Source organism: Mus caroli, chromosome 6, assembly GCF_900094665.2.
Source record: "Mus caroli chromosome 6, CAROLI_EIJ_v1.1, whole genome shotgun sequence".
Lineage (NCBI taxonomy): Eukaryota > Metazoa > Chordata > Mammalia > Rodentia > Muridae > Mus > Mus caroli.
Window position 1 is genome coordinate 94,902,561 of NC_034575.1, and position 15,479 is coordinate 94,918,039.

General features: G+C 45.7%; 1 protein-coding gene across 18 annotated transcripts in view; it reads right to left on the reverse strand.

The window, feature by feature from the left end:
* Positions 1-15,479, reverse strand: part of Foxp1 (forkhead box P1) — a 601,333-nt gene that overhangs the window by 62,033 nt on the left and 523,821 nt on the right. For all 18 annotated transcript variants that reach the window (XM_029478353.1, XM_029478349.1, XM_029478348.1 and 15 more), the window contains one exon: positions 14,319-14,523. In XM_029478353.1, the coding sequence (XP_029334213.1) occupies positions 14,319-14,523 (205 nt within the window). The remainder of the gene's footprint in view (positions 1-14,318; positions 14,524-15,479) is intronic.

The following is a 15,479-nucleotide window of genomic DNA, read 5'->3' on the forward strand; positions in this document are numbered from 1 at the left end:
CTAAGTTGGACCAGGAGAGTCATGTTGAGCCACAGCTGCTGAATTATGTTTGCCAAGTTTCACACTGGTCAAGAATATTCCAGCATACATAGCTGAGCCTACAAACTGGACCACAGCTCAAAACCCTAGATCTGCTCTGATCTGCTTTTAAGTCTGGGTTCTACCCTTGCACCTGGAGGTAAACGAATCTGTACAGGAGATAAAGAGACTCAGGACAGTGGGAGCAAAGTTTGGAATTTTCTCAGAAACTAGGTGTGCCATGCAGGCTGGATTTAGAAGCACTAAGGACAGTATACATGTAGCCGAGGTCCTTTCCTCTACAAAAGGAGGAACTCCTATTGAAATACCCACATGTAGTGAACACTCCTTACCCAAAGGTGTGCTGACGAGGTCGGGTGGAACAGGCATGAGCGAGAAGACCCACAGACACAAGGTATGTGTATTAGATGACTTCACAAGTGCCGTTGCAGAGGGTGAGATGTGTTCGATTTTAATTTTTTTTAATGACTTGCTTTAAAGAGAACCCCACAAATAATCCTACAAGTAAATACGCCAAACCCCACAACAGAGAGGCACCTGTTAATATGACTGCAGAGTCACAAGCTAGAACCTCCAGGAGAACCGTGTGGTAGCTATATATGTCTAGCTTTCTATGCTGACACCGCCACAACAGCAAAACTCTGAAGACACACTGTCTTCAGAGAAACCTTCTAGTCATCCTACATATAACATGGGTAAGACTCACGGGGGCCTTCACTCCAAGGACTGCCGTGTCCAGCACTCTTGAGCAGAGCTGGTTACTGTAAAGGTGGGGACATCTCATGTGTGGGCTAGCTATGTGGCTGGCCGTCAGCCCTGGAGGCTGAGTACCACTCTTGGCAGTATGTTTGGAAGTTAACCTGCTTCACCCTCTGATGATATCACCAATGCGACCTGAAACACCCACCACCTTTTGTAAGCTACCCTGACTGACTTGGTATCTGTGCTCCAACACACAAGGAGTGTGGAGCACAGCAGAACAATGGGATATGGTGGGGGTGGGGAGAACTCTAGAATGAAGGCTGGCCAGTGTCTTCAGATGTCAGTGCAGCACACGGGGCAGGTAGTGACACAGGCAGAACACCTGTATTTGTGATGTGCTGAATGAGGGAATAAACAGAAGTGAAGAGTGAGAGGCGGCCAAGATCCAGCCATTGTTCTGGACACCAGCAAGGCCTGTTCAGAGCTGGTGACTAAGGCCTTCTATCATTGGCTGTATTAACATCAGTGTCTCATTAAGAAAGCAGAAAGCTTTCCAAGGAGCACTGCGAGCAACTGTGTCAACACAGACACAGGGGCCACTAATCCAAAAGTTATTAACACCACCAGGCAGGGATCTCCTTCTCTGTGTGTGCACTGGTGAGTCATGGGGTCACCATGGAACCTTGGCCATATGTCAGAGGAGCCAATGTGTGACACCCAGAACCCTAAAGAGTGGCTCAGCCGAAGAGTCCAAAGCCATTGCTTCCAATGTCAGTCAATGGGAGTCTGCCAGGAGTCACCTCATTCTCCGGAGGTGGAAGACTCATGCATGGGCAGCCAGATGAGGAGACAGGAGAGGAAGGAACAAGCAAGCAGAGGACACGCTGCAACGCGCTCAAAACCATCACGCTTTTGTGTTTCCTCGGAAACACACACTACTTCATAGCGACCACATTTTTTTTTCCCCAGCAGATGCTAATTCATAAATGTTCACTGGGTAAGCAGCGCAGCTCAGAGTTCCCAAATCAAGATACGTGCAATTTCCAAGTGGCTAACTTACCACTGAACTGTCTAAAGCATGTGTGGATCTAGTTTTTAAATGTGTGCTGGCGTACACACATCTTATTCTCTCGCCCTCTGATATTTTAGCATGGGTGGTATAACAGAATATGTGCATACCGGATTCAAAAGTCATTTAATAGGAGAAAAATGTTGGGGTTTTGTTTGTTTGTTTTAGTTGATGGTGAAATGTCAGAGTGGCATGGGCTGTGAATGAGAAGTAGGGACTCTTATTCTGAAATGGCCATGTCCAGTTCCCCAGCAGGGGAGACAGGACTGGACGGGACTCTAGCACAGAGTGCTGTGATATGTCCTCATCTGGGCCTTAAAGCATCTGTAGGAGCTCAGGCAAGAGTGAAAACACAGCAGACGGAGAAACACAAATAAAGGACTTTATACAGACAAAGCCAGAGCGTACCTAGAGATAACACAAAGGCCACCCCCAGGATCCTTTGCGCGGGGCCACAGCCTTAAGGGCTTCTCTCTCTGGAGTGGTACACCTTGGCAGTGAGACCCAGATTTTTCCAGTTGCCAAACTTTATACCGACTCTCTGTCCCTCCCGCTGAACCATGGGAGGACATCAGCAGCAAGGACTTTCACACACCCATAGAGGACGGGGGCAGCATACAGGTACCAAGAGGTTCTCAGAGAACGGCTGATAAAGACTCACCTACTGAATCAAACACTCCTGCAGCTGAGCCAGCCCTCCAGGAATTTCTGGTACAGGTTTCTTTAAGCTTAAAATCTACACTGCACAGAGACCTAACTGTTCGGCTTGATAGGAATCTCTGCAGGTAATGCCTCAGGCCACCCAGGTGGATGTGCCACGAGTGGGCTAAAGGGTTTGTGCCCATAGGCATCTCATTGGTCCACTTTCCTGCCAGTAGTACACCCAGTCCCTGCAGTGGAGGTAGCACCTACCAAGCACCAGGCTGGTTGTAACGGGTGACAAGGATGTGGACATTAGAAGAGACAGCTGAACTTCTCCCCACTGGGGGGCCAGTGCACTTGAAATCCTCACAGGAGGCACACGTGTGAAAGGCTAACTGTACCCTGCTTCCCTGATAGCAGCCATTTGTATTTTTAGCAGCTCATATTCTGTGTTAGATCCAGCTGTGTGCTTTTGTCATGAGTGTCTGTCTGCGCGCTTGTCTCTCTGGTTAAGCTGAGCTCCTGAAGGGCAAGAGCTGTATCACTGTCATCTTTGAATACCCAGAATCTATATAACTGGGACAAAACCCCTGTGTTTTGAATCTGTTGATAAGTATATTCAAAAGTAATGACAACAGTGAGTCCTGATGGGGAGGACCTACTGTGTGCAGGCAACTAGAAGATTTATAAGTTCTATGGTTGCCATGGTTTACTCTGTTGGACAGACCTAGTGAGAAACATCACACTAACTCCAGAGATAGGAAACAGGGGCCCACTAGGAGGAATTAACTTGGTCTATACAGCTTTGCCTTGGTGAGAGTGTCCCTAACATCTCCCCACATAAAGACCCTGACCTAACTAAGACAGGCTCTGCTGCCTCCACCTCAGGACCTTTGTTTGTGCTGTGCCCTGAAGCAGGAGAGCTATCCCTTGACCTGTCCAAAGATCATTCGCCTGTCCTGCATTGCCCATTGATCCAATTAGTGACCCTATGTCTACATGGTGACACTTAGCTTCCTGGGCCTTCCTGGCCCATTTAGCTGTCTTTTCATTAAGGCCTTGTGTTTTCTCTATTTCCTCTTCTACAGCAGTGTATCTTCCCCAAGGAAACACTTTGAAGCTGCACAGCTGTAACTCTTGTCCAACAGATCCTTAGTTACTGCTGTCCCCAGACTTGTGTCCCACTTAGAAACACTTTTTTCTTTTTTCTTTTTCTTTTTTCAGTTGTTGTTGTTAAACTGTGGACAACTTCCCATTTGTCCTTGTTAAGTTTCTGTTTTATTCCAGTCTGTACCATCCTCTAATTTATTCAAAAGCCACTGGATTCTCCCAGCTCTTGGTGTCAATTTTTTTCTAATTAAAGTAAACTGCCATTTATCTCTCACACTGATCTTGAACACGAGATGTCTCGTTTCTTGTCATAGCTATGACTCATATAGAGAAATGGGGGTTGAGTATCGGGGCTCATGTACACCAGAATGTTCCCAGCGATGGTTTAGACACAAAGGAGAGAAATAACCACAGACATGATATACAGTGACCTTGAATTGTCCCAGGGAGCTCAGGCCGCCTCTCTGAAAGCACACACTGTACACGTCATTTCCCCTGCACGTGTTAGGGAGCTTTTTCCCTTCCGCCAACCACCTCAGTTCCTCAGCTCTTTCACTATTCACAGTCAACATGCAAAACACAAACCCTGTGAGACTGTCCCTCAAAGATAGCCTTCAGGGTAGTTTTTTAAAAGGAAAGGAAAGGAAAGGAAAGGAAAGGAAAGGAAAGGAAAGGAAAGGAAAGGAAAGGAAAGGAAAGGAAAGGAAAGGAAAGGAAAGGAAAGGAAAGGAAAGGAAAGGAAAGGAAAGGAAAGGAAAGAAGAGAGAGACAGACAGAGAGACAGAGACAGAGAGACAGAGACAGAGACACAGACCAGCCAGCCTGGAGACGGCTTCCCTCGAGGACTATAAAAGGCCTGCAAGTTGAAGGTCATGAGAGTCTGTTTGTTTAGGGAAGTCTTACAGGTAGAACACATCATGGCCCACAGTTGCTATGGGGTCTGTTTACCAAACAAGAACACAAATAGTTATACAAAAGCAGAACACGATGTGGGGCCAGTGTCTAAATGGAGCTTGTGGTGACTTCTGATGAAATGTCTCAAGTGCCTTTAAAAAAAGTCCCTCCTTTCACTTCAGGAGTCATGGAGGGTCCCCCACTCTCTCCAGGGGCATGTTTTACTCTCACCATTCTAATGTTCTCTCTCTCTCTCTCTCTCTCTCTCTCTCTCACACACACACTCCACTTTCCTTCCTTCCTTTCTTTCTTTCTCTCTCTCTTTCTCTCTCTCTTTCTTTCTTTCTTTCTTTCTTTCTTTCTTTCTTTTAATTTTAAGACTTAGAAGCCAAAATTATTTAGCTCAACAGTTCAAATTGGACAATAAAGGCATTTACAATTTATAAGGAAGAAAAACCACAGAGAACAAAAACTCATTCCGGTGTCTGGAAGAATTTTAGTACAAGCACGTAGTGCTTACACTGAGTTACTCCTGAACGAGAGCCTAGAAAGGCCTCTGAGTGGGATGTCAGCCTACTTCCTAGTCATCACGGGGGTTTGGTACACTAGAATGTTGCCTGCTCACTTAACAGTGTGCTCCTGATACTGAATAATAGGTTAACAAGGGTGTGTGTGTGTGTGTGTGTGTGTGTGTGTGTGTGAGAGAGAGAGAGAGAGAGAGAGAGAGAAGTGCTTGCTGGTCTACAATTAAATATTCCAGACGAGGGAGGAGGCATGAACAGAGCCTGACTCTTCACACTACATTGACCACGGTCCCCACCCGGCACAGCCCTGATGCCTTTCTGTGAATGGGACAGATTGCCATATGGATGAAGACACTGAACAAGCTGTACAACTCTTGGCGACATGTGCCCGGGGGATTGTCCCATATTAACGCCACCTGGGCTGTGGCAATTGTGCTCTGTCTGTGCTGTGGCACAGAGCAGCCCATAAGGATGTTATTTCTGAGTACACACAAAAAGGAAAATTGCAGTTAGGAGAATTCTCTGGCTAGCGGATGTGTTGCTCAATTCCCGAAGTAGTTTCCCAAAGGAGCGGTTATCTTCTGTATTCACACGGGCAGAAGTGACAGGCGGGAACACATATTAACAATTTCCCTTTGTGAGCTCTCGCTATTGTTTTAATGAGGAGACTACACTCTATAATATACTTGGGCCCTGACTGATCACAAAAGGGGGTAGAATAAAGAACTTCAGGCGATGCTGTACATATGTAACGCGCTCCTGTGAATCGCCCCGGTGAGCCAGCCTGCAAGAGGGGCTTCTCCCCTATAAAGGCCCACAAAGCCAGGCTTGGGGGAAGACAGATGCAAAAAATAAACACTGCACAGAGCAGCTGGGGAACAGCGCAGATGAGCATTTTTATGAATCTTGAGATGACAACAACTTGACGTCCTAGCACTGGCTCCGGTATTGACTTAGGAACATGGGAACTTGCCATTTATATGAGAATAGAACGACACTGGGACCTAGCCAAGTCACATGCCTTCCTAGGTGGACACTCTAGGCTTCTTTTTCTCCTCTCAATGGCTAATACCCACTGAAAAGCCACGTCTTCCTCACCTAATCCAGGTGGTAAAGGTGTGAGGTTCAGCATGAGCCATTATAAGAGTAAAAACCTAGTACCATAGGAGGGCCGTTAAGGGTCCCTGAAGCCTGGCTCTCACTCCTCTCTGATGGGTAGATACTTTCCTTACACTCTCAGTGAGCTGTTAGTATTAGAATATATGCAAATATAGGTTTGGAGCTGGGGGAGACAGCAACCCCGGAGTGGGAGGGTGCCACCCATGGATTAGGTGATAAGCTCCCAGTGGCATTGGTCCTGCATTGAAAGAGAGTGTCCACAAGATCAAAGACTACGAGGCCTCAAGTATTATTTGGAGTGAAAAACATGTCAGACAGACAGTTAGGGGCTCGTATCATCCAACATAAAAAGGTGGGGGGAGATTAAAATCATCTAAATTTAAGAGAAACTTATAAAATGAACATAACTCCTCACGCCAATGATGTCATTTTATTGGAAAGCATTTGTCAGTTAAACACAATAAACAGGGTAAGATTTATAGAGTCTAATGATGCTATGTTATGGTAAAAGGCACTTTATTGAGGTAGCATACAACAGCTGTTATGGAGAATGATCGTTGGGGTTTTCTTTCCCCCTTCTTTTAATCACTTCACAAAGTGAACAGTCAAGAAAAAAAAAATCTACAAACCTTTCCCCTATGGTATTTCAACCTCTCCAGTTTTCCCCCCTGCTCTGAATGTGTAGGTGACAGGAGGTGATGAGGTATCATGCCATACTTCCCTGAAAGAATTTGCTCTCCTCCTTCTAAGGAGACCCCGAAGGATCACTTAGGAGCAATGAAACAAATAAATAAACCCCTGCATCTCAGGGTGCTATGGCTGCCACGTACCCTGTATCATGCTTGCCAGCCAATAGGCTGCTGAGCCCAAGGGTGGTTGGCACACAACACTTGTCCTCCTGTCCTCTGCCCCTTACGAGATCAGAGCATGCCTCATACTCTGATGCACACGTTCCTATTCCAGCCTCTCCACTCCCTTCTTTGAAACCTAACAGGCAAGTGAGGTAGACAATGGACACCGTGGAAGTTCTTGGACGTCTTTCCAATTCTAGCAGTACAGGCACACAGCCTGGGAAACAGACTACAGCCATTGGGGGTTAGAGCCTCTAAGTCTTGACCTCTGAATTTGACCAATCAAATGTCCAACTCTGAGTTACAGCACTTCTGATGAGCTACCCCTGGGAACTAAGTGCTTGAGGGTCTGGAAGACCTAGGGTCCGGTCCAGTCCCTGGGTGGTCACGACTGACCTAACTTCTGCAGGCTCAAACATCTGTTGTGGTCTGCACGCAACATCTGTGCAAAGGAGACCAGAAAATTACTGTGGAGGATTAAAAAAGGAAAAGAAATCAGGACCAAGACCTCTGCTTGAAGCTCCACTGGGCATGAAGTTTCACAAACATTTACAGATGCATTTTCTATCATCACCATCACCTGGCGTGTTCTGATTTCCCAAAGAACAAAAAGACAGAAAACCCAAAAGAGGTTACGACACTTGCCTCTGACTACAGAGCCAAAACACGGACCTCAACTCAAGGACAGGAAGTGGTCAAAACTGGGCTTTCTAATGCAATGTCTACTAGCCCACGTACGAGTGACAAGCCATTACTTCTGTGGACATGTCTAGGATGCTAAGGAACTAATGGGAATAAATGTGCCTTTTCCTACCAGCTCATGGCCTAGTGAAGCTGTTTTTCTAATACTTGAATGGGCTTCTGTGACCAAGTTCTAGGGAATCTATGACAACATCCATCCAAGCTTATTAGGTCAAGACTTCTCAATCAAGACACAAAACAACTCCAGGTGAGCACACTGGAATGACCACAGTATCTGTGTGACAGTACCAATTCACATACACCCTAAATAGACCAAAGGAACTCAAGTCCTACAGAGAGGGGGGCCTGGAAAGCTCAACACTCAACAAAACCTCTTCTGTCCTGAATCCCTGACACTTGGAGACAAGCAAACCACTCACTGCATGATCTGAGAAACAGACTAATGGCTGAACAGACAGTGTCCCCTGCTTAAGACATATCCCGCCTTTGCTTTGGTAAGTATCTTTGCCCTCCATGGGCCACAAGACTGAGGTTTACAAAACTCATCTTTGCAATTTTGAGAAATATGAAAATATGCAAATGAGCACACCTCTATCCTAACAAACTATTTACAGAATTGGGGGGGGGGGGCGGATAACTGAATTTGGCTGGTGGGTCTCCCAGTGTGCACCTATGTGGTACTCCACTTAAGTGTCTCACAGGGCAGCTTGTAGATGCAACAAGTGCAAAGCTGGGATTTGATCGTACAGCATCTTTGAGAAATGCTTTAATGGAAAGAATGATGAGGTTAGTTTTCTCAGTGCTTTAAATAAAAAGAAATATTTTTTTAAAAAAACCCCATGATTTACAAGAAACAAAAATTCAGTATGAAAGTATTATTCACAAAAGTGGAAACTTGAATTTACTGCTGAAATTTCCAATTCACTGGACCCCTAAATGTCACTGTGAGAATATGCAAAGTTAAAGGTTCCTGAGCCCGAACAGTTTTGAAAACAAACCTCTAGAATGTTAGTGATTCAGCCAAGGGCACCAATATTTCTTTATCAACCAACATTTGTTTGTTACCTTTTTTGTTCCTTGAAAGGGTAAGCAAATCAAAGTACCAGGGACGCCCATATTCCCAAGGTCCCTGATGTGCACAAATATCAGAGACCACAAACACAAATCTTTCTGGGATACAAATACACAGCACGGTGTCTACAAGGCCATAAATCAAAAAGGGAAACAGAGAATCAGCTGGAGCAGTCCAAAGCACAGAAGCCAAGCAGAAGTGGTCAGGGTTTATGTGAGGGCAGCTGCCAACTGTGCGGCCTATGCCAGTAAGTGGGCATGGAAATGCAGAAAGTAATACCACACCTGGACACAGGGAAGGTTAGACCTCACAGCGAAGAGCTCCTGTATAGTTCACCTGTGTCTGAGAGCCTGGTGGCCTGAGAGCCAGCAGAGGCCATGTAACCACAATGTTTACAGAGCTGAGAGAACACTCTCTAACCCAAGGCTTTAAGGAAGTCTTGCAACAAATGCTGAGCAGAGCTGTGACTCGGGGAAATAACTTGCTATAAAACATTTGCTAATGGCTGAAGTCAAGAAGCTGAGGATGGTGGGGGCCCGGGTGGGACACAACATTCCTAATTTGGACTGTAGAGAGAAGGCAGGTGACATAGAAGAAAGACCACATGATACATTCATCCAGGACACACAGATTTATAAGGCAGGGCAGAAAGCGAGGGGGACACCCATAAAGGACACAGGCTTGCTTGCATTTGATTGTCTGTATTTCCTGCAGGGGATTTGTTTTTTTTTTTACCCTTGTGTACTATTTCAGACCATAAGTGATCTATCTCTTATGAACCTCACCTCCCTTCATCAAAGATAAAAAGACTTTAGGAACTATTTATATTTATAGAAAAATAAATAGGGAACCTATTTTCCTTTAAATGTTGCAATCTGCACACATTAATAGATATTTGGCTGGACTGTGATGAAATTTAAATATTCTTTTAGGGGCACTGGTTTTAAATTTCTCTTAAGTACTCCTATACTGAATGGGAAAAAAATTAAAGTCAGATTTGAATATGGTTCTTGGCTATGGCAGGAATCAGGCATACGACCTTAGAGCTGCCCTGTAATTTCTGTAACACGGCTGCTTCATCTGTGAAATGGGGCGATGGTTCCCCACTGCATTCCCAGTAGTCGCACGTATAAAAGGAGTCATCACTGCACACACAGGGTTCTGGCGGCAACCGGCAGCAAGAAGGGACTGATTTAATGTGCCTTCCCTTCCCTGGTGTACCATAATATAATGTGATATTTAGAATTTTCATTCAAGCAATTACTTAAGTAGTAATTGCTATTTGTATTTACATAGCTGCTTTGATCCGAGAAGCTCAAAGGGCTTACTAAATTTAGCATTTTAATAAACATTTCATTTGCATTCTGTTGATTCTGTTTACCCACTCCAAAACTTGAAATTTCCTGAAGGGAGACAGGTCCACAAGTAAAGTGAACAAGGTAATGTCTTCATGTGTGCAGGCGTCCCACGTCTCTCTTCTAACTACCAAGAGGTTCCGACTCTGTGCCAGCAACGCTCCAGCAAGGAGGCTTGAGCACACCTGCTCGTCTCTCCTTCAGCTTCGGGCACGCTCAACTTGATCTCCCCGTGCTCCTCCGAGGCACTGACGACAGGGGTGTTTATTGCACCAATGGCTTTATATATAATCAGCACAATAAACAGTATTAAATTGTCAGGAGGGACTCAAAGCCGGAAGCGGGGGACCCGCACTGAATTCTAAAGACGCTGACCGTCCACGACAGGATCTTAACAAGGCTTGATCTGAGTGCTGGCATCCGCCTCCCAGATCACATGGGCTGCTCCTCCTCCTCACAGGCTGCTGAATACTGATGGACATCTCCACCCGGCGCTACGGGGAAGTGGTTTCTATTGGCAATCTTTACCAAAGTGTGTCTCTTCCCTTCTCTACACTCAAGGGTTTACCCTGAATGATTTAATTATAATTTTCCTTGTGTAAGACAAATTAAAGAGGGGAGTAGGAGTGTGGTGCCAAGCACATTATTTGTCTCCTTAACAGATTGCAGCTCACCAAACCCCAGAGCTAATGCTGTGGCGGCAGCTCCCAGAAGCTGCAAAAAAACCGTACGGGGCAAGAGTGGGAAGACAGAGGCTTCCAAATGGCACGGAGATGTGTGAGCCAGGTGAGAGGCTTGCACATCCCACGACTTTAACATCAACAACGAGAATAACAAAATCTCTCCCTTTCTCTCACCAACCAGTTTTCGCACAAGACACTTGGAGATCTTTTCAGGGAAAAAAAATAAAATCCCCTTGAAAGCTGCTAACTCAGGCTGGGGCTCACCAGGCCGGTTGACTGCGCAGTGGCAACGCCTCTTACTCCTTCAGCTATTGAGGGTGGAGGGAAAGGAGAGTATTCCCCAGCCATCAAGGGGGAGCTTGTAAGGGTCCGTATTTCACAAATTCTCTCTCCCCCCCTCTCCCTCCCTCTCTCTCTCTCTCTCTCTCTCTCTCTCTCTCTCTCTCTCTCTCTCTCTCGATGGATAAGGGGTTTTGTGACAGCAAGGAGAACTCCTGAGGTGTCTTCCCCCTGACAGCTCAGTATGTGAGTGAGAAGATACTTCGGTAAGGGACGACACCCCACCCCACCCCCGCTTCTTTATTCCTTCCCTTTTGCTTCCCTTTTCTACTCTGTGAAGTGGCCACCACCCAAGGGATTTTAAAATACATCTTCGTAAGGGGCTGAGGACGATTGGTAGAATCACCTGCCTAGCATATCTCCAGCACTGCCAATAGACAGACAGACATCCTGATAAGGTGAAAGCATATTTTAAAGTACCTGTATCTATATAAAACCAGCAAAAAGACAATTGATTGTTGAGTGATCAATTCCATAAGCTTAAAGCTACTTAGCCAGCTTTAATGTAGGGTGTTATAATCAGTTCAGACTCTGCTGAAGGAAGGTAAGGATTTACCCCTGTGGCATAGCTTCTGCTTAACATGAACAAGGCCCTGCGTTCACCACAAACCAACGCGAAGTGCTTCCGATGGAGTTCCCTCTGAATCCAGTCACCACTGGCAGCATATCACATACTATGCCATGGGACAATGGAGAGAGTAAGTAACATCAGATAATTTCCTAGCTGCCTCCCCTCTGCATGCGCAACCAAAACTCAGCCTGTTCGCACATCCAGATTCGGGCTGGTGGAAATCTCAATTCTCTTCTGATCCACAGTCTACTTTTAGCCCGAGATTAAATGCAACATTTGTGCAGACAAATAAGGACCATAAAAAAAAGCCAAACAAACTTAGTCTCCGGGAATTGGACTGTGTCTTAGGTCCACTCACTCTCAAATGTGTCTTAAGCCATGAAAAGGGCTATTCTTCCCCCGCTCGCTTTCTTGCCGTTCCATCACCAGACTGCAGATATGTAACCTTTTAGGATGAAACTGAGCACAGCGCATCTAAACAGGGAGAGTTTTCTGTGTCACAGAAAATCTGTGCAGTCTCCACAGCAGCCGACAAGATTGCAACAAATACCTTAAGTGCATCAGTCGGCATTTTTCAGTGCAGAGCCTCCTGCTTCGCCTACGGATAACGATGTAACTCAATCACTCTGCAGTAAACGGACAGCACCAACCTGGGGACAGGGGAAGCTGGGACCACAAAGGGCAGCAGCCTAGACTCTGTTCTTTAAAGCCATCTAAGGTTTACTACTTGGAAATTAAAAAAAAAAGTAATAAAGACATTATAATAGATTCCAAGGCAAGATGAAAGACTGGCTTCCAGGTCCAAGTATCTGTCACTACTGGAAAGCTGTAAACGCAGGAAGCAGTGTCCAGCCCAGGCTACAAACCCATACTTCCTGTTCACCATCCCATTCTTCCATCCCTTCCAGACCACTGACTTTCAAGCATCTTTGAGTTCTTCCTATGTCTACTAGAGACATCCCAAGGAGATCTTCCAGGAGGCTTGTAGTTATTAGTTACAACAGGCGCTATCCTCACCTCTGAAAATCTCTGACGGCATGTGTGTGCGCGCCACTCGGGAGGGATAGATTCTGAGACAGGAACACAGCACAACGACTACCTATGAAGACCTAACGGCACAAGACTACACATCCAGGCTATGTGTGACACGTGCAAGCGCATGAGGTACAGTCACCTAGTGCTCCCACAGACCTGAGGAGACGGTCAAAATAACCCAACAGTAAACCAAAAGCATTTCCTAACCAAGGCAGGAGCTGACACGTGATGTAGGAGGTTGCTGCCAGACTAACGTGGTGAAATACTTTTGTGTGGGGAGGGGTTGTGAGTAGGAGTAACATCCTGAACTAAGGATTACACACCACAGTACAGTGAGCATGTTGACTGCGCACATTATCGCTGTCAAGGGTCGTGCCCTATAAATAACTGTGTATGCTATACTTTTTATACAATTGACAGTGCAGTGAGTTCATTACACGACCATGGCTGCAGACACTGGGGTAATGTCTCCATCTATGCAGCTACACTGATACGCTGGTAAGTGATAGGATTTTTCATTTCCATGTATGTCATCCAGCCAACACTGTACAGGTGGCCACACCCCTAAACACCGCTGCACAATTATGCAGAATTGCACGCCGTATCTCGGACAGCATTTTTCAAATATCAGCTTTTCGTTCGGACTTACAAACAAAACACAGCATTTGCTCTTGCCTGATAGAAAGTAGTTCGCTAGGAAAAATTCTTGGTACAGTAGCCTTCTTGCCCTCCGTGCCTACAAGCTCTACATATGAAATATATAGGAAAGAGTCCAAAAATAGTAAACAGGAAAAAAAGTGGTTCATTTGAGGAGCCTTATATACTCCATTTCTCAAGCAGACACTAGCAGTACTGTTTCTGGGTGCAACGGAATCAACAAATGGCTTCATTTCCTTAGGACTTTTAAGCTAACACGACGCAGTCCAAGATTCAGCTGTCATTCATCGATAGCTCAGAGCATTGAAAATATAAAGCCTTAACTTATAAACAGGAACATACCAGCTGGACAGCACTCACTCAGGGGCCATCAGGAGAAAGCGGGCTGTGGTCCCGCTCACCGTCATCTAAATCTTTCCTTAGCGAAAAGGAAAAACCCTTTTTCTACGCCAAAAAGGCCTTGTGCTTCCTTAAGGGACACATGATGAGTAACATGGGTTTCCCTGCCTTCAAGGGGGAGCCGTGTAAACTAGCACTAAGTGCTGTTTCCTCAAACCAAGACCTGAAATTGTCCACAGCATAGACCACTGTTGCCTTAGAAGACGCTCAGTACCAAGCCGTTTAGTTTGCACGCAGTGAGCTCCTGGCAGAGCACACAGTTGGCCTGGATGCCCCGACAGCCAACCCTTCCAACAAGGAACTACTAGACTCCTGCCAGGGCTCCTAAGCTGAGTACAGACCTAAGAAAGTGGTGACTCCGTGTTGAAAAGGTGAAGATAATTAGATGCTCTTCTCACTCAAACCATAGCGAATACATTCTGAAGTACTTATGTGCGCATCCAAGCCCCCTGAACACAAGCAGGTTTCTTAGAGTCACAGGAATGGGCGAGGCCACCTTGCCCCGCTTCTGGGTAGAAGACAGTTGACCACAGGCAGGGGTGGGCATGTTCCTACCTTTCCCTTTTGGGAGTGTGGACCGAGAGCTGTCCATTGGTAGAGGCGTGCGGGTTCATGATCAGGGAGGACTTGGAAGGTGCCGAGGACGAGACACATGAGCTGGTCAGGTCTAGGCTACTGTGGTTGCTGCTCGTGGTTTCCTCTGCAGTGTGGGCACTTGTCACTTCTTTCCAGAGCTGCTGCAGTTCCGTTGGAATCATGCCTGAAACAAACAAATTGGATAATCAAATCAATTAACAGCTAATTCCGTCCTCTTCAAACAGTAATTAAATCAAAGAGTCAGTAAACAAAGCCCAGTGTGAGGGGGGCTTTGGGGTGTTCACAACTTTCTGTTCTTCCCCCTCCCAGCTCAGGCAAAGACAGCAGTGGTTAAGTGCATCTTTCCACTGAGCGGCCATTGAAGCCCCCTCTTCACACAGAACAGACACCTTGGAAGGGATGCAGAGCACTGCGACTCCGCACCAACATCACTCCCTCCTCCATCCAAGGGCCGCGTCCCGCTGTTGGAAGGGGAGCAGAGACGGGCCTAGCTTATTTCTAGGCACAAAGGAGGCCTCAAAATGAATCTGCTCAACCATAGTCTCGTGGCAACGTGATCCACAGAAATGAGTAATTTTTGTGCTTAAGTCTTAAATGATGACAAATAGCTTTGTTATTAAATATAGTTTTTATTAATCACTTTAAGACATAAATTATGAATTCATACCGTCTCCCTGAAATGCTTTTCAACTTTTAACAGTCAAATTGATTATACTATGATTATTTCATTAACACACCTATCTTCCTCATTAATTTTGGCTTCTAGTACCACATGCTTAATTGATGGATGTGTCTACCAAAGACTGTGTAACTTTTTATACAAGTAACACTATTATTACTGTCACTTCTGGGATCAATGCTAATGAGCCATTGCAGGATAAAAATGGAAAGGAAAATAAGCTAAAAGGAATAAAGTTCTCTTGTTTGTCTGCATGGGGTCAAGATGGACAGGATTTAAAAAAAAAAAAGTATTTGTTGACCCTTCTTGTCTCTAAGATGTGATATAATCGGTATGCTAACCTCAGCACTGTGGACCTCTGCATCTTTATCCTATCAGCGATTCAATGTATATTTTAGGGCACATGCACCCAGGAGAGATAGGTTTTGAACTGTACCTGA